This window comes from Aedes albopictus, chromosome 3 (genome assembly GCF_035046485.1).
Source record: "Aedes albopictus strain Foshan chromosome 3, AalbF5, whole genome shotgun sequence".
NCBI classification, from domain to species: Eukaryota; Metazoa; Arthropoda; class Insecta; order Diptera; family Culicidae; genus Aedes; species Aedes albopictus.
In genome coordinates, this window is record NC_085138.1 from 214062870 (window position 1) to 214090807 (window position 27938).

The window sequence follows — 27938 nt, forward strand, 5'->3', positions numbered from 1 at the left end:
ATGTGTGTATGTGTGTGTGTGTATGTGCGTTACAAAAAAAGTCACGCACGTTTCTCAGCCGTCTGTCAACCGATTTGAGTTTCTTGGAAGCAAATGAAAGCTACTACATCCTAGTAGAACGCTATTGAATTTTTTTTCGATTGGACGTTTGGTTACCGAGATATCTCTCGAAGAGTACTTTTGAGTCATACATTTAAACTTTTTAAGATTTTTGACCAAGTGTATCATAATAAATATTTCGGCCGTTTGTCAATTGATTTGCGTTCTTTTGGCACAGAATGAAAGCTACAGCATCTTAGTAGGTCGCCCAGAAATTTTATTTCGATTGGACATTTGGTTACAGAGATATCTTTCGAAGAGTACTTAGGATTTATACAACTAAACTTTTTGAGATTTTTGACCAAGTGTATCATAATAAATATCTTAGCCGTCTGTCAACCGATTTTGGTTATCCTGACACCAAATGAAAGCTACAACATTTTAGTAGAACCCTATACAATTTCATTAAGATTGGACATTTGGTTACCGAGATATCTTTCAAAGAGTACTTGAGAGTAATACAGGTTAACTTTTTGAGAGATTTTTGACCAAGGGTACCATAATAAATATCTCAGCCGTCTGTCATCTGATTTGGGTTCTCTAAGCACCAAATGAAAGCTACAATATCCTTGTATAAGGCCCTGAAATTTTATTTCGATTCGACATTTGATTACTGAGATATCTTACGAAGAGTATTTCAATAAATTCTTTTTTATTATTATATTCACTTGTAATGCAAGATAAGTTTTTGACCAGTCCATGGGAAATTATTTTTCAATAAATAATGCTGTCCTCATACAAAGTGTATACTAGCAGGTAATTGTTTTCAACAAAGTTTCTCTCCTCTTCTTGGCGTAACGTCCTCACTGGGACAAAGCCTGCTTCTCAGCTTAGTGTTCTGTGAGCACTTCCACAGTTTTTAACTGAGAGCTTCCTCTGCCAATGACCATTTTGCATGTGTATATCGTGTGGCAGGCACGAAGATACTCTATGCCCAAGGAAGTCAAAGAAATTTCCTTTATGAAAAGATCCTGGACCGACCGGGAATCGAACCCGTCACCCTCAGCATGGTCATGCTGAATACCCGTGCGTTTACCGCCTCGGCTATATGGGCCAACAAAGTTATAAAGTTATAGTTTCGGCCAGGATGTCTTAACGGCCCTACGCTGTGTACTTTTATTTACCGACGGGACTCCAGACGACAAGAGAAAAGTATACGCTGATTCAAATTACTAATGTTTATTCGCACCACCGTGTGGCAGTGCTCCACACGGCAGTGATATGATATAGCACACTAACATTCAAAGCATTTCGGGCTTCCCTTTTATAGGGGAAGCAGTACGGATAAATATGAAGCAACAGAGCGCACGGTAGCACGCTTTACCATGCCTACCGTTGCTCTGGGCATTTACTGCTTAGCAATGAAAAGGAGACAATTCACAATAGTTGAATGGGCTGTTGCTGCTGCTCTGCGTATAGCGCTGCTAGCGTGTATAACAGCCAACGACGACGCCGAGTACGATACGAGATCCAACAAACAAATTACAAATACCGTCCCTACACAGTTATGGATCACACACAGTTACGGATCACTTTGATGTTTAAAGTCGAATATCTTGCTCAAAACATATATTTCGGCACGAAATTCATTTTTGTAGCATGATCCTATTTGTTTTCTGAGATAAAAAGTCATTTAAAAGAGTTCAATCTAAAAATTAAATGTATTTTAATGCAACGATAGTGTTGTCATCTGACATCTGCCAGTAAACAGCCGAATTCCATAAGAAGCTACTCCTGCAGCGGTAAGCTCTAAAAGTGTCCAAATCCATCAATTTTGTTATAAAAATCGCTCGTACACGTTGGATAGGATATGTATGTATCTATTAAAAGAAGTTTTGTTTCATTCTGGGATTCGAATACTAAAATAATGTGACTTTCAACAGTGATTCATAATGTGACCCAAAAACTGATCGTTTGACGCTATTATGGATCACTTTAAAGAAATATAGATTTTTGTTCCACTCAACGCTTTTGATACAATATTCTTACCTTAAAGTATCAAAAGTATCATTGGAAAACATGTAACCTTGAAAACCAGATGTCTTGAAACACAGAGTGGTAATAATAACACTTAAAATGGAGAGCATCACTGAACCCTAGTGGCGCACCTCTATCGAAGTACATGGATTCGGGACTTTTTATTGTTTTCTCTTTATTCCTGTTGTAAAATCGGGAACTCCATCAGTAAAATAATGAATACACTGCGTAGTTTAGCATTACAAACGCAAATTTATTATTGGAGTAAGAATTTTGAGTAGTTTTGCACTGATCCATAATATGGCAAAAATTGATCCATAATATGTGTGACTCTGTGAAGCTGATCCATAATAGGGCATTTTGTAAACAGTGAAATATTCCTTTTTTACGCGGAAATGACTTGCGATTATACTTCAAATGGATCGGTAATGAAAAGTTCGAATCAAAACATAGCCAACGGTGCTTTCAAAGTCGTAGTTTTTGTTTTCTTTTATTTTTAATTGAATTTTGAAGGTCAAAAATACCACTAAGTGATCCATGACTGTGTACCCACGGTACACAGGAATTTTATGAAAACTAACAATATGTTAAATGAAAGCTTTGAATTTATATATTGTGGGAAAAATGCAAGAACCGGACAGCCAAAATAACTAGCTAATGCCAAAACTGATTAACTTAGTAGATATATCATTTTTGTCCTTTTTACACCATAACCACGAATACCAAGTACTTCGGAGCTAATTTAATCGACTGATTAAGAGATATTAGACAAAGTGTATCTCGCTGATTTTCTTACCCTATTGTTAATCGATTCAAGATCTTTTGGCAGTTAATAAAAGATACAATATTCCAGAATATGTAAGCTATTTTTTAAACATTGCATACACGATTCTAGGAGGTGTCTGGCATTTCTGGTAGTTTAGTCCATGGTCCATGATGCTATTTTGGAAACCAATCCACTAGATGCCAAATCCACAATATTTTCTAGAACTTTTGGTCCATCACACAAAATGTTAAATACAACAATAGTTTTAATAAGTGTAAGAAGGGTTCTGTGCACCATAGGTGGATTAAATCGGGTTTTTTTTATTATTATATTCACTTGTTATCTTGCATTAGTTTTTGACCAGTCTATGGGAAATTATTTTTCAATAAATAATGCTGACCTCATACAAAGTGTATACTAGCAGGTTATTGTTTTCAACAAAATTATAAATAATGTTACGTTTAGTTTTGTTAGTCATTAAAAACGCAAAACGCATTAGCCAAAACTGAACACTGTTAAATTGTAATAAAAATAACATCAAGCCGTAAGTCGCAATTTGTGAACCCCTGCGCTGCACAAGCAGTCAACAAGAAGGAAACTTTTGCATCTGTCCACCACATACGGACGGCGTACACAAACACACCGTTTGCCTTCCGTATTCGAATCAATGATAAATCATCATTGATCATTGATCAGCGCAAAGCCGCTAATGCCTGGTTTAGACTGTTCAATTGAAACGAGCCTGTGAGTTGCAAACTTCTCAAACATGTTCAATCCAATGGAATGACGTGTTTAGGCTGTGCAAATGACTTGGGTGTTCACTTGACTGCTCTTGAATGCATCTCAATTGAAGCAAGTGTTTACATTGTTCAACTCGTGCGGTGCGTAAGCAAACTGAATTGAATTCAGCTCATTTGACAGATGACTGTAATTCAACTCACATGAATCGCGTGTTCAGACGGGGCAAGTGAGATGATTTCGTTTGACTTGAACAAAAAGTCGAACATGTTCAACTTTCATTCAAGTCAAGTCAGTTGCTCAACTGAGATGAACGATGGTGTTCACACGTTCAATTCGCATTCAATTGGGCATTTTTCATTGACTTGAATCAAGTCACTTGCTCCATGTAAACCAGGCATAACAGCGGCAACGTGGACACTACCACCAACAACACCCAGATCACGAGGAGAGGCGCCGAACATTAGCTCACCACCGAAGTGGGATGCGTGCGACAAATCATCGACACGCGAACAAGCCAGCTATTACAGAATCAAGCCGATCGGAGCAGCAAGGCAGATTGCTGGCTTGGGCAAATCAGTTCGTGCCGTATCAGTCCCCAAGTGCAGTCGTGTGATCGCGTCGCTCCGGCAGAAATTAACCGCAGTTAGAATGAAAATTAACAGATTTCGGACCGCTAATTACGCGGCTGGAAGACGCGGGTCTACCATCTGCACCGGTCGAGCTTAAGGGCTTGGCGGATTGCGTGGGCAAGCTAATTGTGAGCGTAAATTCTTTTGAGTGACACCGCGAATGTGAACAATTGATGAGCGTCCATTTTGTTTGCCGCATTCTAGGCAGGGACGCCAGCGCTAACACACACACGCGCTGGGTGTGGGAAGCCGCGTGGCGAGAAAAGCGGTAGCGAACTAGATCTTTGGAGGCCAATCCGGGCCGGAATCGACGCTCAAGCCGCGTGAGTCAGCACTCTCGAATTGAAAGCCGAAACTGTCGCTCTTATCGAGGCAAAATCATCCGCGCAGAAGGATAATCAAGAAAACAGGTGAGCCACATTCTACAGGACCGGGAAGACTCTTATGACAGTAATTCCCTTCTTTGCGACAGACGTCGTTCGTCGACACCGCGACTTTTCCGCTACGGAGAGCGAACTGCCAGTCCACCTGGAGGTGATCGGAGCTAGAATCCGGCGAGAAAGAAAGGAGCCCCTTAATAGGGTAAGATGCCGTAAAACGATCTGCAAGAACGCGACAGTGACGACCCAATGTCCGCAGGGCTTCTTTTTTATATTGCAGTTCAGGTTGAGGCAACGTTCGCGGGCTAGGAGTTAGCGACGGAATCGCGCTCTTCCGTACAACACGCGTGCGCGGCGACAGATCACGCTGGCCATCGTCCGTCGGTGCGCGTCTCGACGTGGGTCACGGCAGAGGAGAGCGGAGACAAGATCCGTGACATTCGATCTGGTTTTGAGGAACCGATCCAGTGGGAGGAGTTGGAACGATCAGCGGGACTGAACCCCATGCGGGCCGGACCAGCATGCAGCCAACGACAAGGGGCGCCCCGAGCGACCGATGGACATCCGGTCAGCATGGTCCCATGGTTCACACCGAGCGCTGGCATTGATGGTAACCGTGAGTTTTGACAAATGTACCTTAGATCTTAAGTGAGCAAACTTTGGGAGCTAGGAAGATAGACTAGGCAAGAAGATGATCAATATAGCGATGTTAAAAGCTTGATATTTGAGTTTAGATTTTCGTGGTGCTTTAGCCCTCGGTGTTTGTGATCCGAATTCCATTTTGCTTACGGTAGCTTTGCTCTACCGGGTCGGGAACTTGCAACAATAACAAATTACAAATACACAGGAATTATATGAAAACTAACAATGTGTTAAATGAAAGCTTTGAATTTATATATTGTGGGAAAAATGCAAGAACCGGACAGCCAAAATAACTAGCTAATGCCAAAACTGATTAACTTAGTAGATATATCGTTTTTGTCCTTTCTACACCATAACCATGAATACCAAGTCGAAAAATGTAGATTTTAGTGTTATGTAATAAATTGATGCTGACAAAGATACAATATTCCAAACCTATTTTTATAGCATTCCATACAAAATGCTAGGAGGTGCCTGGCATTCCTGATAATTTAGCACAATATTTCTAGAATGACAAAAAGGCACAATAACACAAAACAAATATGTTAAATACGAATAAAACAATAATTTTAATTAGTGTAAGAAAAGTTCTGTTCATCATAGGTGGATTAAATCGGGTTTTTAATTTAATATAGTTTATTGCATTGCTAACTGGACTGCGACAAAGTGCGGAATCTCAAATAAAAGTGCGATATTGCATCAAATCGTTCCGGTGTCTTCACCGCACTTATTCATCACGAGCTAATGAATAAGTGCGGTGAAGACACCGGAACGATCTGACGCAAAATCGCACTTTTATTTGAGATTCCGCACTTCATCGTCGCACTTATAACTGCGCAATGCGCAATAATTGTGAAAAAATATAGTTTATTGCATTGCTAACTGGACTGCGACAAAGTGCGGAATCTCAAATAAAAGTGCGATATTGCATCAAATCGTTCCGGTGTCTTCACCGCACTTGTTCATCACGAGCTAATGAATAAGTGCGGTGAAGACACCGGAACGATCTGACGCAAAATCGCACTTTTATTTGAGATTCCGCACTTCATCGTCGCACTTATAACCGTGCAATGCGCAATACTTAACTGTTCAACTAGAAACCTATCACAAAAAATTAAATAATTTTTTTTTGTCTTTGCAGATTTACGCATGTTAACGAATCAACTAAAAATGCAGAAAGACAATTCGTAGCTTACATTTTTATGGAAATAAGAGGAAATTCTCAAAGGAACATTTTTCGTAATAAACTACTCCAAATAGAGAACAATGTTTAATTTTATGAAGAAACAGCCAGTAGTTTGTGAAGATCGAGATGAAAAGGATCGAAGGAAGCAAGAAAAAAAAGTGCGGAGAGATAACACATCCGTTGCTGCAGCAGGAAATATGAGTTGCGAAGAATTATTGCGGCTTGATGAGGTAAGTTAGTGGTAGTGCTTTGAGAACTCCGAACTGCCATCTAGGAAAAGTTTGGCGTGTTCGTGAAACGTTGCTCGCGGAGTGTCATCACAAAATGGCTTCTTCAAAATCATCACCCAAATTAAACTTTACACAGTATTTCACCAACACACTTACGTAAAGGGGCCATATAGCCGAGGCGGTAAACGCACGGGTATTCAGCATGACCATGCTGAGGGTGACGGGTTCGATTCCCGGTCGGTCCAGGATCTTTTCGTAAAGGAAATTTCCTTGACTTCCTTGGGCATAGAGTATCTTCGTGCCTGCCACACGATATACACATGCAAAATGGTCTTTGGCAGAGGAAGCTCTCAGTTAATAACTGTGGAAGTGCTCATACAGGGTGGCCACCCAGTCGGGAATTTCGGGAAAACCGGGAAAAGCTCGGGAATTTGAAACCACCGGGAAAAAGTCGGGAAAACCTCGGGAATTGTTGTTAGTCACCGGAAATTTGCAACATAGACTCTCGGACGACTTATAAAATTCATACAATAATTCTTTGGCGATGTTAAAAGCCTGGGTGAAGAATGTTCAATTTAAAAAAAAAAAAGTATGTATTTTTAACTTCATTTGAAAGTGCAGTACGAGGATACGTGGAATAGATATGCTGCCAACTATCGAACTAGATAACATACTAAGTGAATACTGGCGTAACGACCGTTCTTGGAAATCAATACCTTGTCATCGTGAAATTACAGTTGAAGTGAATCGTAGTGATACTACCTAACATGACAATTTGAACAATCAAAAAGATATCCTAGAAAACATTCTGGTGGAAAGACTTGTTGATTAACCCTAAAAGGGATACCTTCATGGCCTCAGTTTCGTCACCTCGCTGAATGTGTTCCATCAAAGACGAGCTCTGAAAGGCGCTTGGGGTCCAATGGACCCCAGGTATCCCTTTTAGGGTTAATAAGACACTTCGGCATTTCAGGACATACATGTTCCTGAGAGCATCAAGCATCCGTTGAAATTTAAGCGACAATTGAAAGTAATACTAGAAGATGCGCTTTAGGGAACTGCTTTTAGATTTTTAGAATTCTGTTTTAAATTCTAAGCGATGAGCCATGGAAGCCCTATAAAACAAAAAAAAATAACTTCTATCTAAAAAAAATCTCGGCGAATTCCTCCTTGAAGTCCTGGTACAATCCCTAGGAGAATATTTGACATAGACTTTGAAAGTCTTTGAAAATTTCTGATAGGATTCTGATGAAAGTTGTGATTGCTTTCTTGACTGAACTGCTTCAAGGATTTTTTAAATGTAATGCCAGAACGAATTTAACCTTCCTGCTGCATCACGTTGGCAGCAGCTTGCTAATGTATCAAAGGAGGCTTAAATTAAAACCTATGAAAATCTGGATGAGTAATTTTGGTGAAATGCTTTGAACATTCCGACAATTCAAAAATATTTAGTAAAACACATTTGAAATAATATATAAAGGGATTCCTTGAGTTATAGCAGCAGGAACCACCACCCCCGTGTGGTGTTCTAGAATGATCTTGATTTTTTTTTTTTTGATAAATCTCTTCTGTTTTCCTAAAAGGGATTGCCCGTCAATTCTTTCCGGCTTTCTAACATTTGTTTTCACCAGTTCAACAGTTAGAAAAGCCGGAATGAATTGTCGGGAAATCCCTTTTAGTGAAGCCTTCGTATAAATTCCTTGTGAAAGTCCTGGTTGAATTCATGAGGCAATTCTGGAAAATTCAGAGAATGAGTTTCTTGTTAAACTACCAATTGAAATTCTTTGGGCGATTCCGGCAAGTCTTCAAAAGCATCTGGAGCAATATAGTTGTATTATTTATAGAAGAATTTCTAAATAATTGATCGATCACTATACTGAAATTTCAGGTAATACACTTTTTCAAAACCAAATCTTCAAGGAATTCCTGGATAAAATCCTGACATTAAATAATGCCATCAAAAACGAAATCTTTGACAATCGCTGATGAAATAACCGAGAAGTAGACGAATACCAGACAGAATCTAGTTTTTTTTTGATCTCATACATTTCTCCTAGAAATTACAATTTCAGTCTTAGAAATCTGCCTCACAGTACCCATTTACTCTACAATAAATCTGTGTTAGGAACGACGATCAAAAATTCTTCTCGGATTTCACCAGAAGTTATCAGAGATTTCTCTAGGAATTGTTTCCAAAAAAAATCTTTCACGAGTAATCTTTCCAGATATTCTGCTATCTAGCATGCCTTGTTTGGCATTCTGATATTGCCGTTTGTTTCGCAATTCACCAACAATCTTTTGGAAGAGACTGTTGGAATATGATTAAGAAAACCATCTATTACTTTTTAAGGAATATCACATAGAGTCGTACAACAAATCCTATAATCATAGTGTTTTCTCTAGGAATTCCTTCAATTTTTGTCGGTTTTCTTCAATATTGGATACGAGACAAACAACTTTCGACTTAGCAAAATATTTAGTGAAGTAGTTTTAAACTTATTTTCAGGTTCGTCTCAAATAAAGCTAACATTTTAAAAATATTCATTCTTATAAGTTTTCCTGAGAAGGTTACAGTTAACTACACTGTAAACAATTAGACTTTAAAATCGGGAAAACTTTCGAAAAGCTACCGGGAAAACCGGGAAAAACTCGGGAATTTGATTTGCCCTTCTGAGTGGCCACCCTGCTCATAGAACACTAAGCTGAGAAGCAGGCTTTGTCCCAGTGAGGACGTTACGCCAAGAAGAGGAGAGGACTTACGTAAAAAATACGACACTTACCTTTTCTCTAAATTTTTCCACTTCAAGCAAGATATTTGGAATATAAATATCACAAAGCGTTCGATGGCATTCGCCTTGGCGGAGGCTCTCTGAGAGAATCGCGCTGTGCGTGAAAACAATTTTTTTTAACATGGGAAAGGATAGGAGCTGCATTTTCAAATGCTTCTAATTCTTTATAGAAATTTTTTTAAGCAAAATGTTCTTTATGTTATCGAATGAGATTTTGATACGCTATATTATAGACACTAGACACAACATTGTGATTTAAAAACTTTTTGTCTAAAACCAGTTATAGTGTAGCTAATTGAAAGTATATTGCAAAACATTAACCCTTTTTTCAATCTGAAGTCCCTATAATATTTTAGAAGCATTTGAAAATGCAGCTCCTATCCTTTCCCATGTTAAAAAAAGGTTTTCACGCACAGCCCAATTCTCTCAGAGAGCCTCCGTCAAGGCGAATTGGCTTCTTTAGCGGTGTCGAGATAATTCCATATTCGAAATCTGCATGCCAAACTGGGCCAAAATCCTAATTTTCATGAATTTTGGTGCCCGGGAACCTGTTTAAAAATCGTCGCATTTTGTACTGGGCGGAGCTGTCAAGCAGTTGCTCAGCTGTCAAAAGGTGATTTCAAAAAATCTCTTTGAAATTGATTTTAGGCACAAAAATAAAGTTCTAAAAATCTGAAAAAAAAATCATAGTGGCTCAGAAAAAGATGCTCTTTCGTATGAAATCGAAAAAACAATACATTTTTCTAAATTTAAAAACCGAGTTTGCTAGCTGTCAAAGCTACTGATGCTATAGCAGCAAAATCGGATGCGCTATTTTTTCCGTTTTTTGCTTGTTTTCTCCGCGTAATAACTATCGTCGAGTTACAAAAGTGGACAAGTACACTCGGAACCGTCCCACTCCGGTCGAAAATGCACCTAGTGCGTTTTCTAACATAATTATTCGCCGCGATTACGATAAACCCAAATCGCTAATCTCAAACATTGAGACCGATGTTTGTTGTGATGCCAAGCGGATGAAGCGGAGCCATCCAATTCCAAACGCGGCCGATGCGATGGATGCTACTCCCACCAGCCGATCGTTTCCCAGAACATATTCGAAACGCTATCCTCTGTCGACCCGGACGGCGATGTAAACAACGCACCGCAATCATCTCTCTCCACCACGAAAAAAAGTCGTCGCCCGCCGCCGATTACAATCATTAACAAGGGCACGAAAGACACTCGAGAGTTGTTGAATTCGGCCAATGTTCCGCAAACCGCGTACCGTATGAAAGCAGTTAAATCCGGTACCCAGCTAAATGCGACGGATAACAACTTTTTCGACGCTGTAATCCAGGCGCTGCAGAACTCCAACACGGAGTTCTTCACTTATACTCCCTCGCACCAGCAGCCGGTGCGGTTCATCCTCTCGGGTCTCACTCTGTACGACCTGACCGAGCTGAAGCAAGAGTTGGAGATGAATGATGTGCGACCGACGGAGTTGAAAGTGTTCTCACGGAAAATGTGCGGCCCAGAAGAAAGTGTGCTTTATCTACTGTACTTTGCGAAAGGTACTGTTAAACTTTCGGAGCTTCGAAGAGTCAACACTCTATTCAGCACAATAGTGAGCTGGAGATTCTTCAGCAGAAAACCTGATGATGCAGTCCAATGTCATCGCTGTCAACAATTTGGACATGGGACGCGGTATTGCAACGTGTCTCCTCTTTGCGTGAAATGTGGCGAAAAGCACCTTACAACGGATTGTAAGCTTCTAGCCAGGACCAACCTTAGCAGTGCTTCCACTACTCGCAAAGAAATTCGATGTGCAAACTGCAGTGGTAATCACACAGCGAACTTCCGCGGTTGCCCCACGCGCCAGAGCTACATCAAGCAACTACAGGAAAGACGCCAGTGTGTTTCCCAAAAAACGGATTCGCCTGTTTCCCGCACGTCGCCAGCTACGTCGTCAGTGCCAACTAGAAACATCTCTGAAGTGCAAGGTCAAAAGGTGAGTGCAACCGGTGGGCTTTCATACGCACAAGTTGTTCAGGGAGCTGGTGCCCAGGAGCCGTCCAATCAGAATTCTAATCTTTTCACCATCACTGAATTCATGTGTTTGGCGAAAGACCTTTTTCTACGTCTGCAAGACTGTAGTACCAAGGAACAGCAATTCCTAGCTCTTTCAGAGCTGATCCTGAAGTACGTATATAATGGCTAATCCGACTTCGTTGCGCATAGTGAACTGGAATGGTAGATCCATTCATAATAAACAATTAGAATTTTTCGAATTTGCTCAACGACAGAACATAGACGTGGCAGTCGTAACAGAAACCTGGTTACGACCCAACATTTCTTTTCTTCATCCTAATTTTTGTTGTGTGCGACTCGATCGGCCCTCCGACGCCGAGGATGTTAGAGGAGGAGGCGTGCTGATTGCGGTCCGTAAAGGAATAAAGTTTAATCAAGTCAGCGTCGCCACGAAAACAGTAGAAGCCGTCGGAGTTTCTGTTTCTACTGATAACAGCCAAATATCCATAATTGCTGCATATTTTCCCGGGGGTCGACGATGTTCAGACTGGTCACTATTTCGTCGTGATATCCGTGCAATGGTTGACCAAGATAACCCTTTCTTCATTGTCGGAGACTTCAACGCTAGAAATCGATTCTGGAACTGCGAGAAGAATAATAAAGCGGGGAATATATTGTTCCAGGAAGCCGCTCGTTCGGGGTTCTTCGTCAACTATCCAGACACTCCGTCGTTTATTCCAACCGGCAGGGGGAAACCGTCAACCCTAGACCTTGTTTTGTCTAACAACATCATTGACATGTCTAAACCTATTACCATGAATGAGTTATCGTCGGATCATTTGCCTGTTGTTTTCGACATCAAGCTTTCTGCCCCCACGGCGTCTCATCATCAATCTATCCGGTGCTATGCTCGCGCCAACTGGGTCGCTTTCCAAAGGATGGTGAATGCTAAGCTGAACCCAACCGACCAGCTTTTTGACACCATACAGGACGAAGATGGAATCAACGCTGCTCTGACCTACTTCAAAAACACACTGCTGGATGCTGAATCAGTTGCTGTGCCGCAGGTCGTCCCTCGCTCATATGCTGTTGCAGAAATCTCCGAAGACACCAAACAACTAATCCGGCTTCGTAACCTACGGCGGCGGCAGTGGATGCGTTCCAGGGACCCGTTGCTGAAAGAAATAGTCCTGTCACTGAACAATTGCATTCGTGACAATTGTACCAACGCTCGGTACAGTAAGTTCACGGATACTTTGGTGTCAATGGAACGCGGAGACAACAAAATTTGGCGTCTCACTAAAGCTTTGAAGAAGACGGTCAAATACAGTCCCCCTCTACGAAGCGGTGGCACGTTGTACGCCTGTCCGCAGGAGAAAGCCAGATTATTAGCTGAAAGTTTCGCCCAAGCACATAACAACCAGGCGCCCGACGACAGAACTACAGTGGATGCTGTCAAGAGATCCATCGATCACATCGTGCAATCACTGCCAGCTCCCGACAACTCCTGGCTTGTACGACCCAAGGAAATAAGCAGCATAACCCGAAGCTTGAAGGTTAAGAAGGCGCCCGGCCATGATGGGATCAACAATTGGCTGTTAAAACACCTTCCTCGGAAAGCCTTAGTGGTTCTCGCCATAATTTTCTCAGCTTGTCTAAAACTATGCTACTTTCCCGCTGAATAGAAACACGCAATAGTTGTCGCGATCCCAAAAGCCAAAAAGGATGCTTCCGTTCCATCAAACTACAGGCCCATCAGTCTACTTCCTACTCTAAGCAAACTTTTCGAGCGCATCATATTGATACGTATCGAAAAACATTTAGAAACAACCCGTATCATTCCACATGAACAGTTCGGCTTCCAAAAGGGTCACTCTACAAGTTGTTGGAATATTTGGGCCAGCCTAATATATGTTGTGCGATGTTTATCATCAATGCCCCGCGCCGACCCTGCTAAATGTATGTATGTTGTTTGTTATTGTTTGTACATTGTTTTGTTAAATAAACCGACCGCCGCGACGTGCACACGCATCTTTGTGTTGCCTCCCGTGTGTTTCTCCGCCGTTACGCGTACCGAAAGTTCCCCTGGTGATTTGTCGGTGCTCCTGGGTACCCGAATAAAAAATACAGTAGAAAAACCGAATGTTGTATTGTAACAGTACTATTTAGAACCATATTGTTACAATAAACACCACTGTAAAAATAAAAAATACAAAAACAATAAGATGTTATGTTAGACACCATACAGTGAATTGTAAATGATATTTTTACAATATACTATACGGGTTGTTAAGTATCGTAACAATATAAAAAAATATTTTTCTCCATATATATTTTTTTACAAAACCATACATTTTATTGTAAATGAACTGTTCGAAATACTGATACGTGGGCTTTAATATACCGTACATTGTATGGTACACGTATGGCTTCAAACAATAAAATGTACCGTAAATATATTGTTTTTAATTGTAATTTCACTACTAGTTATAAATTAAATCATGGTTTTGGAATGGTTCTCTTTTGTTATGTTGTATAGTTTTACATTAGATAAACCATATAATGTTATATTATCTCGTCATGTTCCTTCGATAATGGCAGTTCTACCCAAACTAACCTAAACTCGTCTAAGTCTGAGTAGCCTCTGATTGCATTAACAGTTGAAGCTTAAGCTCCCATGTCCCACCAGCCAGATAACCGGGTTTTGCAAACTAAGCATTATTTGTGGCAACACTTTGAGCGGCATGATGGAACTATGCCTAGCGCGCTAAGTGTTATTAGACCACTAATGTAGTTGCATGAAGTGGGTGACGAGGTACATAAGTATCATTACAGTGTGCTTAACCATTATTGCAATATTGAGGCTCCAATTTGACTGAACTATGAAATGTGTACATAACAACTCATGAGAAAACTGTCAAGTTCCATTCAACTATAATTTAGGTTAAAAAGCGAAGACGAACTTATTTCAGAAGTCGTTTCAGTGTCCAGTCCAGTCCTTATGTTAAAAATGTCAAAGATAAATCGCATTTAATTCGGTTGTTGTACAAGGCAATTTCACATGAGAGAAGAAGAGAAAGAATAGTGTTGAACTCATCCACTGATTTACGGTAATCTGGCCTGCGTCTTTCCGGGTTGACCTACATTCGTATTCCTCTCATCGCACTCTACTTACCTAGCCCACCATATCTCTTGGATATGCAGTCCTTAGGACACCTGGTTTACCACTTTATTTAAACATTTTATTGACTTTAAATAGATGTTTCAACTTATTCACTTTTTTCTCTTTCATTTCCTTTGCAACAAAAATGTCACGGACATCAACAAAACAAAGCACGGAAAAAATCATAAACTGAATAAAAAATTAAAAATGCACGGAAAAAGATTGTTTCGGAATAGTGAATGGTTCAAACGTAAGAAAAACAGTATAATATATTGTTACATAAAGATCGGATGTAAATGTATAATAGCTACCAATGTGCAAAGCTTTTAGCGAACCATTCCATTACAATACACTATATTGTAGCTGGTACACTGTATGGTACAGGAATGGTTTTCACCAAATACCCTATGGTTAGTTTTTATCCGGGTAGCTCAGTGGTCCTTTGAGGACAGTGTTGGCCTTAGTGAATAATTCCAACAGGCTATGGGCCCAGTTCTGGCGGCGGAACCGTAAAAGTGCTCGGACAGTCGCGAAGTGCAAAATCATCCCGCGGATGATTGCTTCTGTGTGGTGCCGGTCGGTGGGAGAAAATTAATTAAACGTTCGTTCGGCGAGTGTAGCTGCTGTGTGGAAGAACAGCTGTAACTGGGACAGATTTTGTGTGGTAAAAGTGGTCGGCGGAATAATTGCCCGTTTTGCTGGAACGGCGCCCAGAACGAGTTGCAAGGTGCCGGATAGACTCTGTGGTGCACCATTTTATGTCCCGCAGCCGAGAAGAAAGAAGATTGTGCCATTTTGACCCGCGAAAAGGGATTGTAGCCGTGGTGGTGTTCGATCGAAATCGAACCGAAGAGACTCTGCCAGTGTACCACCTTCGTGTGTGTAGGTACGGCGGGTACGTTCGAGTGTTGTTGGTTGTAGCTTCGTGAATACAGTGTGCGCCAACGGAAAAACGAACTTTTGTAGAAATGGTAGAGAAAGTATTAATTGCGCGTTTGAACAATAAAAACTTTCAAACGTGGAAGATCAAAATGGAAATGTTATTGATCAGCTACGATCTGTGGCATACGGTTTCAGAAGCGAAACCGGTGCCGGTGACTGCGGCGTGGTCTAAAGAAGATCAAAAGGCAAGAGCCTTGATAGTGTTAAACGTCGAAGATAGTCAGTTGCCGCTAGTTAAAGACGGGAAATCAGCAATCGATGTGTGGGAAAAGTTAAAGAAGTACCACGAAAAAGCCACGGTGACGTCGCGAGTGTCGCTTCTGAAGAAGCTGTGTAGTCTAAACTACGAAGAAGGTGCGAACATGGAGGAGCACCTGTTCGCGATCGAAGAACTTTTTAATCGGTTATCGTGTGCGGGGCAGAAGATCGAGGATTCGCTACAGGTAGCGATGGTGTACCGGAGTCTGCCGGAATCGTACAACGGACTGGTGACGGCCTTGGAGAGGCGTCCGGATGCCGACCAGTCGCTAGAGTTTGTGAAGCAGCGGCTGATGGACGAGTACCACCGACGGATGGAAAAGCGGCAAGGAACGTCCGAGGAGCGCCACGACCGGGCGCTGAAAGTGAACGGAAGCAGACGAAACGGACGAGTGCGACAGCGTGTGTGCTACAACTGCCGGAAACCGGGCCACTTCCGGAGAGAGTGCCCAATGCTTCGTGAAGAAGAAAGAAGAGATCCGGAAGTGAAGAAGACGGTGGTGAAGAATAACACTGGAATTCGTTTCGGCGTGGGAGGCCAGCGGAAGTGGAGGTCCTGGTACGTGGATAGTGGCTGCTCTTGCCACATGACCAGTGACCGCAAATTCTTCGTGAAGATCGACGAGAGCGTGAAACAGAAAGTGAACTTGGCGGACGGCTCGGTGTTGAGTTCCGCCGGTGTTGGAGAAGGCTTCCTGGAGTGCGTCGATGGAGACGGAAGAAATAACAAAGTGCTCGTGAAGAATGTGCTGTACATCCCGGAGCTGGACTGCGGACTGCTGTCGGTCCGGAAACTGGCACAGAAGGGACTGAAAATGAACTTTGTGGAGTCGAAGTGCCAGATTGTGAATGCCAGCGGGAAGATTGAAGCCGTCGCGGAGCTTAGTGAAGAGCTGTATGCCCTGAAGATTGCTGGAGGAGCGGAGATCGGCAACCGCCGGAAGAATACAGCTGGGCATCGCGCTGAGGAGGAGTACCAAGAAGAAAATTTTCATGACTGTTATGACGAGGGACTCCGATACTAAGTAGCTTTTTGATTCTTTGTGTGATACTTGACGAAGCAGAAGTGTTCGGTGCAGGAGGAGGAGCTTTATGTAGGCTGTGTTGTCCAATGTTACCTTTGTGAAGACTTTGTGGAAATGTAAACTTTGTAAACGGACTTTGTGATTGTGATGACCAACATCGAGGAGGAGTGTTGGAATATTTGGGCCAGCCTAATATATGTTGTGCGATGTTTATCATCAATGCCCCGCGCCGACCCTGCTAAATGTATGTATGTTGTTTGTTATTGTTTGTACATTGTTTTGTTAAATAAACCGACCGCCGCGACGTGCACACGCATCTTTGTGTTGCCTCCCGTGTGTTTCTCCGCCGTTACGCGTACCGAAAGTTCCCCTGGTGATTTGTCGGTGCCCCTGGGTAGCTCAGTGGTCCTTTGAGGACAGTGTTGGCCTTAGTGATATACAGTGTATCAAACAATTGTCCGTACAGCAATTTTTTGGTCAAAATAATTTTTCATTCAAATGTTTATAACTTTTTTATACGTCAATCAAAAACGCTGAAATTTTGACCAATCATAAACCATATATTGCAGCTCCATTGGTAAAATTTTGAGCGAGATCGAATAAGTTTTCTGAAAGTTATAGAACTTTTAGTAAAACTTATAGGATTTTTGAAAGCATTTTTAAAACATTATATCTCAATATGTAGTCGATGAAACTTTTTCAATCTTTTTTGTGTTACAGCTTATACCTAAGGCTTTCATATGCAGCTTTGTTTGAGGTTTTATATTCACTACAAAAAAATTGAAAAATCTGTATATATTCAGAGTATTATTTGGAAATTTTTCATATTTTGATCAATAAAAGTGCCAAGTGTTTTCAACTTTTTTAAACTCTCTTTATGTAATATTTTTATACAGGACCTACTAAACAACATATGAAGAGTAGGTCCTATGCATTTTTCATTCAGTTAATGAACTTTTATTGATAGAAAACGTTTGGCAGATTTTATGTTCAAAATATGGTATTTTTTTTAAATACCGTCAACTACATAAGCAAATTTTTCATATTTTTTGTAGTGAATATAAAACCTCAAACGAAGCTGCATATGAAAGCCTTAGGTATAAGCTGTAACACAAAAAATATTGAAAAGGTTTCATCGATTACATATTGAGATATAATGTTTTGAAAATGTGTTCAAAAATCTTATAAGTTTTAGTAAAGGTTCTATAACTTTCAGAAAACTTATTCGATCTCGCTCAAAATTTTACCAATGGAGCAGGAATATATGATTTGTGATTGGTCAAAATTTCAGCGTTCTTGATAGACATATAAAAAAGTAATACATATTTGAATGAAAAATTCTTTTGACCAAAAAGCTGCTGTACGGACAATTGTTTGATACACTGTAATCCAACACAAGTCACCAGATCGTCCGTTTGGTGAAACAGGTTAGGCGTAACTTTCGACAAGGTAACTCTTCGGGTGTAATCCTCCTAGACGTAGAGAAGGCTTACGACTCGGTTTGGCATGACGCCATTTTGCACAAAATGCACCTCGGGAACTTCCCTATGCTCGTTTTGAAAATTATTCAGAGCTTTCTGAAGGACAGGTCTTTTCAAGGTTCGGTGAATGGCTGTACTTCAGAGCGGATAGCCGTGCCTTTTGGTGTACCGCAAGGCTCTGTATTGAGTTCTACCCTATATAACATTTTCTCTGCCGACATTATTCAAGTAGATGGAGTACAATATTACTTTTTTGCTGACGACACCGGGTTTCTAGTATCACATAAGAATGCCAATGTTGTGGTAGAGAAACTGCAGCAAGCCCAGGATTCTATCGAAGAGTATCATAAGAAATGGAAGGTAAAAGTCAACCCTACCAAGTCACAGGCCATTTTCTTCACGCGCCGACGAAGCCCAAGATACCTACCCCAGGCTCAAGTCTCTTGCGGTGGTGTTGATATACCATGGACCCCAACCGTTGGTTACCTTGGTATGACCCTGGATCAGAAGCTGAACTTCGGTTGCCATGTGACTAACAGCATTCGGAAATGTGACATCCTAACAAAATCACTCTACCCGCTTGTGAAGAGGCGCTCTCGGCTTCACCCCACCATCAAGGTGCTCCTATACAAAACCATATTTAGGCCTACGGTGACGTATGGGTTCCCCGCATGGTTTGACTGCGCGCAAAGTCATCGAAACAAAATCCAAATCAAGCAAACCGACTGACGAGGTTCATAGGCTTGCTCTGCCGTGAACCGCATATATGTCCCATATGCATAGAAAATCCAGTAATCTTGGGACTGATATGCGATTCATGGCAGTGCTGGTGTTGAACGGATTGACGACTGGCTCCAGAGGCTTTTTTTTTTTTTTTTTTTGCTAGGTTTCTAGCAGCACTCTGAATAGAGTTGAAACCTCTACACTAGACCCGAAGATAGAAAAGAGTACGTAATCTTTCAGAAGCAGTTTGTAAGCCCCTCGGCTGCTCCGACGGGATTATTCTTATTGGAATTTATGTTGAGCACGGGGTCGTTAATTCTAATAGCACCGTTGCACTCCAACATGCATCAATCTAGCGGGAGCTATAAACTGTCCCTTAAAACTTACCTGTGCGGAAGAGGTACCAATTCCTTCTCCCACCAAGGTATAACGAATCCAAGGTAGAGTTAAACTCTTACAGCGGACGCACACAAGTATCAAAAGTGGAATTCATCAAAGAGGTGAACTTAATAAACCTAAGGATTGCTACCGGTAAATAATTTTAACTGCCTATCTGAGATTTTACATGCTATTCATTTTATTCGCTCTGGCGAGAGCTTAATTCTTATAGAGACGCATTATATAGGGTGTACATACGCTTTTCTGCTTTCGGGGCGGTGGTGAGGGATCCCTTCAGGGCCGGCGGGTTGTCGAATGGACCCACCGGGCCGACGGACTGTCGGTATAGAGGTTAGGGCCGGCGGGTTGCCGGATGGACCCACAGGGCCGACGGGTGGTCGGTTTTGGATGGCAGGGCCGGCGGGTTGTCGGATGGACCCACAGGGCCGACGGACTGTCGGTAAAGATGTTAGGGCCGGCGGGTTGCCGGATGGACCCACAAGGCCGACGGGTGGTCGGTTTTGGATGGCAGGGCCGGCGGGTTGTCGGATGGACCCACAGGACCGACGGGTGGTCGGTTTTGGCTGGCAGGGCCGGCGGGTTGTCGGATGGACCCACAGGGCCGATGGGTGGTCGGTTTTGGCTGGCAGGGCCGGCGGGTTGCCGGATGGACCCACAGGGCCGACGGACTGTCGGTATAGAGGTTAAGCCCGGCTAGCTCAGTCGGTAGAGCATGAGACTCTTAATCTCAGGGTCGTGGGTTCGGGCCCCACGTTGGGCGCCAATTTGTAAGCCCCTCGGCTGCTCCGACGGGATTATTCTTATTGGAATTTATGTTGAGCACGGGGTCGTTAATTCTAATAGCACCGTTGCACTCCAACATGCATCAATCTAGCGGGAGCTATAAACTGTCCCTTAAAACTTACCTGTGCGGAAGAGGTACCAATTCCTTCTCCCACCAAGGTATAACGAATCCAAGGTAGAGTTAAACTCTTACAGCGGACGCACACAAGTATCAAAAGTGGAATTCATCAAAGAGGTGAACTTAATAAACCTAAGGATTGCTACCGGTAAATAATTTTAACTGCCTATCTGAGATTTTACATGCTATTCATTTTATTCGCTCTGGCGAGAGCTTAATTCTTATAGAGACGCATTATATAGGGTGTACATACGCTTTTCTGCTTTCGGGGCGGTGGTGAGGGATCCCTTCAGGGCCGGCGGGTTGTCGAATGGACCCACCGGGCCGACGGACTGTCGGTATAGAGGTTAGGGCCGGCGGGTTGCCGGATGGACCCACAGGGCCGACGGGTGGTCGGTTTTGGATGGCAGGGCCGGCGGGTTGTCGGATGGACCCACAGGGCCGACGGACTGTCGGTAAAGATGTTAGGGCCGGCGGGTTGCCGGATGGACCCACAAGGCCGACGGGTGGTCGGTTTTGGATGGCAGGGCCGGCGGGTTGTCGGATGGACCCACAGGACCGACGGGTGGTCGGTTTTGGCTGGCAGGGCCGGCGGGTTGTCGGATGGACCCACAGGGCCGACGGGTGGTCGGTTTTGGCTGGCAGGGCCGGCGGGTTGCCGGATGGACCCACAGGGCCGACGGACTGTCGGTATAGAGGTTAAGGCCGGCGGGTTGCCGGATGGACCCACAGGGCCGACGGGTGGTCGGTTTTGGATGGCCGGGCCGGCGGGTTGCCGAATGGACCCACAGGGCCGACGGACTGTCGGTTTTGGATGGCCGGGCCGGCGGGTTGCCGAATGGACCCACAGGGCCGACGGACTGTCGGGTTGGCCACAAAACTGGCGGGTTGCCGGAGCGATCACCGGGCCAGCGGATGCTGGATTGGACCACAGGACTGACGGGTTGTTGGATAACGCCAAAATAGATCGCAGGGCGGGTAGTGGCTTCCAAAATGGCGGAAAGCTTCGTCCGTGTTCCTATTGTTCTTCCGGCTGATCACTGGGAATGAAAGATGGCCGCCCGATTGGCACAATCCACGGCATAAAAGAAAAGGCCCCGAAATGGACCTATTTCCGAAAGTTAGTCCACCTTCGACGTCTCTTACCCCGTTTCACATGTATAACAATACTTTACCTTTTCTTATTTGCTTACAGTTTTACTGGGTTTACAGTTTTCAGTGCTACTTTGGCCTTCTAGTATAACTCTACGGAACAACAAACGAACAATTAACCTTAAACTTATCTTCTCAGGTTTTGCAGCAAACTAACCAAACTAATTATACAAATCACCACACTTGAAACTGGTCTACGTTAACTTTTTCTTCTACTTAATTATCTACAAGAGAACAAACCAAATGAAAATTAATTTCACCTCGTGGTTGACCCACAAACCAAGCGTACCACATGCACAAGTGTTTTCTTCGATGGATGCTGATCGATTGAGAACGATCACTACCTTGAATTATTGATCATTATTTCACCCGTAGGTAGAAAAACGGAGAAAGCCGACAATTGACGATTCTGTCAATCGTCCATGTTGGCAACCATTCCGCGCAGGTAAATGCATTTTATTTGAGAACCCTACTCAAACCGCTGTAATCAAACACATTTGGTTTTCTGTAACGGGTACTTTTAGAAGAATCAAATGGCTCGTTACATGTTCAATAACAGCAGGTTGTACGCCGTCAGTAAGGCTGTTATTTGATTTTGAGGACTGGGTGTTGGAATTAGGGGCTTACTGACAGGAGGGTTATGGTAAGGATTGCTTGTGGAGGAGCCAACAAGCTCACACCTTGGGACCAACGGTTACAAGTTTGCCAGCCGTACGCGGAAAATGATATCCATTAAGACACTGTTGCCTACTGACTCAGAAAGTTACGGTAGAAGGTTGGAAAGTTTTCAATTGGTCAGTCAGTCAGTCAGGATTTGCCTATGTAGTGTTATGGTCACACGGTTTGTGTTTGTCGTCATGTTCGATTTTGTGGTATGGTTCAATATGTTTTTCTTCTCGTTAAGTCAGTGGTCGTATGTTTGTTTTTTTTTCACCGAATCAATCAAACTCTGTATGTTACAACATAGTCGATCCTGAGTCAAATTGTTTTCTTGATTTCGCTAATCGTTTTCCACTTCTCTGTGTTCATCTCTTGTGTCCTTAAATTGTCATCGGTCCAAAACCCACAGAAACATGCAACTGAACTTCTGATATTTTTCTGTTGGTTCAAAATACCATATAAGAGATAAACAAAAATACGTCAAGTTGGTCAGTTGATTGCAATAAAATTTTAAAATAATAAAGATTTCATGTCAACTTTCATCCTGCTACAAATACTATTAAAAATATTCAAATTCGTTCAATTGTCCTATCGGTCCTACCTAGATAAACCATGTAATTTTCTCAAGCGTAGCCTACAAATGTCAACCTAGTCATACACAAGTAACTTTGTTCAGTTAATAAAAAGCAGTCAGTTTTTGTCCAAAATGTCACGTCGAACGCATTGACGTCAACAATACGTTTAAGTGTTCGCACGTTAGCTTCGAATCTATCAGCACAATTAAGTGCTGCAAATCTCCTTCCCACTATTAATTCTTCGGTCGATTTTAATTGCTTTATTTAAAAAAATACATGACCAACTAACATTCTAAAAATTCAAAAACGCGACTATGACATTAATAAATTACTAATCAAAATCAACCGAGAAACGTGGGAAATAGAGCCCAAACAACATTTTGAAGTCAGCTGGCTGTAAGAGGTTCCAAAACCTGTCACAAATCCTACAATACTTTTATTAGGATTTGTAACGATCATCAAAACCTTCTTAAATCCAACCGACTTGGAACTATTGCTTGGGAATAGACTCTAATGAGCCCTGGCGGATCCTCCATGTTTATCGAGCATGTCTGATGCATATGATCAGCCATACTCCATCTGCAGCAGCCGGTTCGTGATGAACCGTTGGAGGCGCATTAAAGTGTTAAAAAGGTGATATGTTTCACTAAAGAACACTACATTACAATAATCAAAATGAAACTCCTTCACTTTAATACCGTCAACCCCTGCGAACTTGGCCAGGGTTGACGACTGGCTCCAGAGGCTTATTCCTAAATTTCTGCTAAGCTGCTCTACCTCCACAAACCCTCTTTTACAAGAGTTGGCCGTATAGTTTTGTTGTACTGTGATATTAGTTTTTAAGCTTTCCTTTTCTACCCACTGTTTCCAATAGCTATTTCGAAGGTTTTTGTCTGTATTTTTCTTCAATGTTGATTTGTAGTCGGTGTGTTATAATTACTAAATGTACTCTTGTCTAAAGTTATCGATGTAAGGAATGCCATATCACGATGAAGAAATTTATGTATAAAATGTGTTAAGATAAATCTACGAAATAAATAATAAATAAATAACAATAAAAAAAATAAATTTAAAAACCCAATTGTTTACCACCCACCACAGTACAACGACGACGGTAGCAGCGCGACGAGACGGTTCCTTCTGGTCCATAATCATCGATCATTGAAGGCAGTGATGTCGATCTTGCGGGCCAAAAAAATAATCAAAATCATTGAAATGGTCAAATTCATCGATTATACGTCGTAAAATCGGAAAAAAAAATTCTTCGAATGATTATTGTTGTACTTTTCATCACACATGACAGTAACAAGAGCAAATAATTTTCATTTGCGAAATCTCCCCCGCACTGTCCGCCAACACTACTGCTGCTTGCAAACATCAACAGTGGAAGTGCATACTAAACAGGTCAACAGTGGTCTCAACATTGACAAAACAACGGAAATGTCAATCATATGCTTTGCTGTTGGTTGATGTGTGCGGAAAAGTTTGCACACTTGGCAAAGCGTGTACTGAAGGCTTGAGTGTTGGATGACTTTTCGGAGCTCCTAAGAGAATTGCACGATTGATGTTAGGTGCTGAATTCTGCTAGTTTCACGGCAACTTACAAACCAGTCTCCTCAGTAATATCTTTCCCAACAGTGTTCTAACTTTCCTCAACTGAACTGAAGGAATATCTACTAAGTAGTAAACTTAATAATCTTAGTTTAGATAGATTCGGTAGATTTAGGTAGGAAACTTACAGCTTACGAATCGAATTCACTCGCGAGCCTAGACCATTACACTTGCCTTTACACGGATGGTTCTTATTATGTTACGAAAACCTGTTTGGAGATAAATCTTAGTAATTTAGGCTTCCACCTAGTACACTACATTGCACATCATACCTCGAAGCTATAAGCTAATAATCCTAGATATGTAATAACTGGTGTACAAATTCAAATAAGGCATTTTATGAGACGTTTCAAATCAGCTGTTTTTTTTTAATGTTTACCAGCTTTGAAGTCCAACCGGTGGCCCATTTATTTACATTTTCGTTAGCATAACATGTGATACGGGCCCATCCAATAAACGGGGTTCATTTATCTGCAAAAATGCGTCAAACCGCCCACTATAATTAATATCCGTAGACCGTGGGGATGTTTTTTCATCTACTAGTGACATCATACAGCTCGGGGGATTCATACATGCCGCATTAGAAACCGAAACATCTCTGCCAGCAAAAATCTGATTAGCGCTCACCACATGTTATGCTACTTTTCGCGAAAACAAAAATATCAAATGTAAACACTAACAATGAGCGGCCCACCGGTAGAACGTCTCGTAAAATAGCTTATAATCTTTGCGAATTCAATAGTACTTATAAATCAACCAATTTCATCCTACACAACTGTTTTAATATTGATGACTTGCAATATTGCATATCTATCTCCTCATTCTGACGTTCGATACGCGAGCCTGACTTTCAGTACGCATCGGATGATGTCAGTTGGTGTGCGTATAGTTCGATCGGAGAGTATCTTGGGTCGATTCAATATTCAAATTTTCAGTGCTGCCAGCATCGGCAACATCCCCCGACCCGTAAGGGAAGATTCAAATATTACGTCCATCGTTTTTCAGGATTTCTAGACCCCCCCCCTCCCCCCTCTGTCACGCAATTTTCCTATACCCAATACACGTACTGTCACACTTTTCTAGACCCCCCCCCCAAATGTTGGACGTAATTTTTGAACGTTCCCTAACACGTCTGCGACTCCACTGCTGATGTCGTGTTACCATCGCCTTGCACCTGGAGCACTGCCAACTTCGTCACTGGTCGCCGAAAATCCCCTCCAGCGGTCGACCTCTCGTTCATCCATTACGTAGACCTTCATCAACAATAAGAACAAGGTCGTTCACCTTGAGGCTCTCCGTTTCGCTAATCCATTTTATTCTGATTGTAATCGTTGGAAGGTATTCTTTAATCCAGCGTCGTCAAAAATGATCAGCTGCCTCGTCATCTGGAGTTCGTTCGGGTAACCTTCAGAGGCTCCGCCAGAATCGTAGGAGGTTGCGCGACTCCACCGAAGCTCAATAAGATGAAGTGGTTCGGCGTCAGAGCCTCCTGGTTGACGCTCTCCAGGGGAATGGAGGTTAACGGCCTGGAGTTAACTATAGACTTAGCTTTAACGATGATCGTCAACAGTGTCTCATCGTCCGGGTTCCTATCCGTGCACTGCACAGTGAACCGAGTGCTATCTTGACTGACCTCACGAGTCGCTCCCAAGAACCACTAAAGTGTGGAGCGAATGGAGGGTTGAAGGTTCATCTTGTGTTCACCGTGAATATCATTGGCATTTTTTGAAGGTAGTCCGTGACATTTACCTTAAATATTCGAAAAATAGCTGTTTTTCCGTGACTTTCTTGCAGAAATGGTCTACCCGCACAAGTTTTCTATATACCATATTCTCAGGTTCAGCTTGTAAAATGAGCTGTAGGTGATTGAATTTCACGCAAAACAAGAGAAGCTACCAAAAATTGAGATATGCCTTTTCTACCAATTTATGTATTAAAAACGTACGGAAAATGTGATAAATCATAATCCATTCGTTGTATTATGATACGTTACACGGTCCCACATGTTCCATACAACTACACACAAACACCTCTATTCAAACCCGAGGAGTTGAACCGGGTTGCGTCTAAAAATAACTTTCGCTTCGCTGCTGAGCTTCGCATCCTATTGTCTACTAGGAATTGTCCACTTGCTAACAGCACACTGCCGGATGCGGGCTTTTCAGTGCGCAATAGGTCGAGAGTCGTATTTACGAAGACAAAAATGTTTCTGCCAATATCCGTCATTTTTTTGCACTATTGTGAAATGAGTACGGCCACTCTAGTGTGGCTTATCCAAAAATCTGCTGATTATTTCTTCTCTATACAATTTCAAAATGTTCTACAAAGTTGTAGCAAATTTGCAAAAAAATAGTGTGGAATTGGCAAATTGTTTGAATACACACAAATAAAAACAAAACAAAAATTGCATAAAAAAAACATTTAAATGATTAGAACTTTTCGAAAAGTTTTCTATAAATTGCAACTTCTTTTCCCTTTGGACATATTTTAGACATATTGCTACATGAAGACCAATACACTAGTCATAAACTTTAAAAAAATCAATTTAATTCGGTTCGCTTAATCCTAAGGTACAGTAATTTCATAAACGGAAGCCAAATAATAGGCATTCTAGCCCTTCTAGGGCTCTAATTTCATGTAGAGTTAATCAATGAAGCCCAAATTTGTACCAATTATATCTAACTAGTTGAGGAACAAGTAATCAAAATTTGAATAGGGTATCGCGCCACTTGGGCGGTGGCTTCTATATTCGTCTGTTTTCCACTATAACTCAGTCAATTTTGAACAAATTGACTTGAAATGTTGTACACGGGTAGATACTATACCTATCTCACCACATTCCAAAAGTTGTGTCAATTTCATGTAGAGTTAATCAATGAAGCCCAAATTCGTACCAATTATATCTAACTAGTTGAGGAACAAGTAATCAAAATTTGAATAGGTTTGAATAGTTTTGGTGGAAATTATAAAAGGTTACAACTTGTTAAAAATGTTTTGGGCAATTTATAAAACTTAGCATGCTTTTGTATATACTACTATGCGGCGCTAGAGGTCAAGCAAATTTTAAATTTCATATATCTCAGAACTCTGGTCACTTAAAAAGTTGGTGTCTTCGACAATGTTGATTGGTAGGTCAAGGGCTTACAGTTAATGGTCCACTTGTTTCGAAATCTCGCCACTAGGAAGCGCTATTTACTTAAACATTTGCAAAGTTATGCAAAAGAATTAAATTAATCAAAAAGCTGTAATTTTGTTTTCTTTGAACGTATTTAAGTCAAGTCAACGGTTTTTCAAAGAGCTATGTAGTCATAAATGTGCAAAATTTCATTTTATTCGGTTCAATTAATCATGAGATATAGCAGTTTAACGAAGAACACTCAAATATCAAACATTTTACTAGAGTCGCTTTAACTTCATGTAAAACTATCCAATCGAGCTTAAAATTGTATCATTTGTAGCTAATTAGTTGTGCAACTAGCAGATAAAATTTGAGAATTTTCCCTACACTTTATAAAAAGTTACAGCTTGCTGAATATTTTCGAAAAAATAAGTAAAAATTGCATACTTCTACTGATTTGCAACTAGCGCCGCCTACTAGCAGA

General features: G+C 41.7%; 1 protein-coding gene and 1 non-coding gene across 19 annotated transcripts in view; both read left to right on the top strand.

Moving 5' to 3' along the window:
* LOC109405099 (unconventional myosin-XVIIIa) overlaps positions 1–27938 on the top strand; it is a 1227991-nt gene that overhangs the window by 103116 nt on the left and 1096937 nt on the right. For all 18 annotated transcript variants that reach the window (XR_009999527.1, XR_009999528.1, XM_062861168.1 and 15 more), the window contains one exon: positions 6376–6650. Coding sequence is in view for 16 of the 18 variants with exons in the window: in XM_062861168.1 (XP_062717152.1) it covers positions 6501–6650 (150 nt within the window). In the remaining 2 variants the exon portion in view is untranslated. The remainder of the gene's footprint in view (positions 1–6375; positions 6651–27938) is intronic.
* On the top strand, positions 20125–20197 carry Trnak-cuu (transfer RNA lysine (anticodon CUU)). The gene has a single exon. It is a non-coding gene; the product is annotated as a tRNA-Lys (tRNA).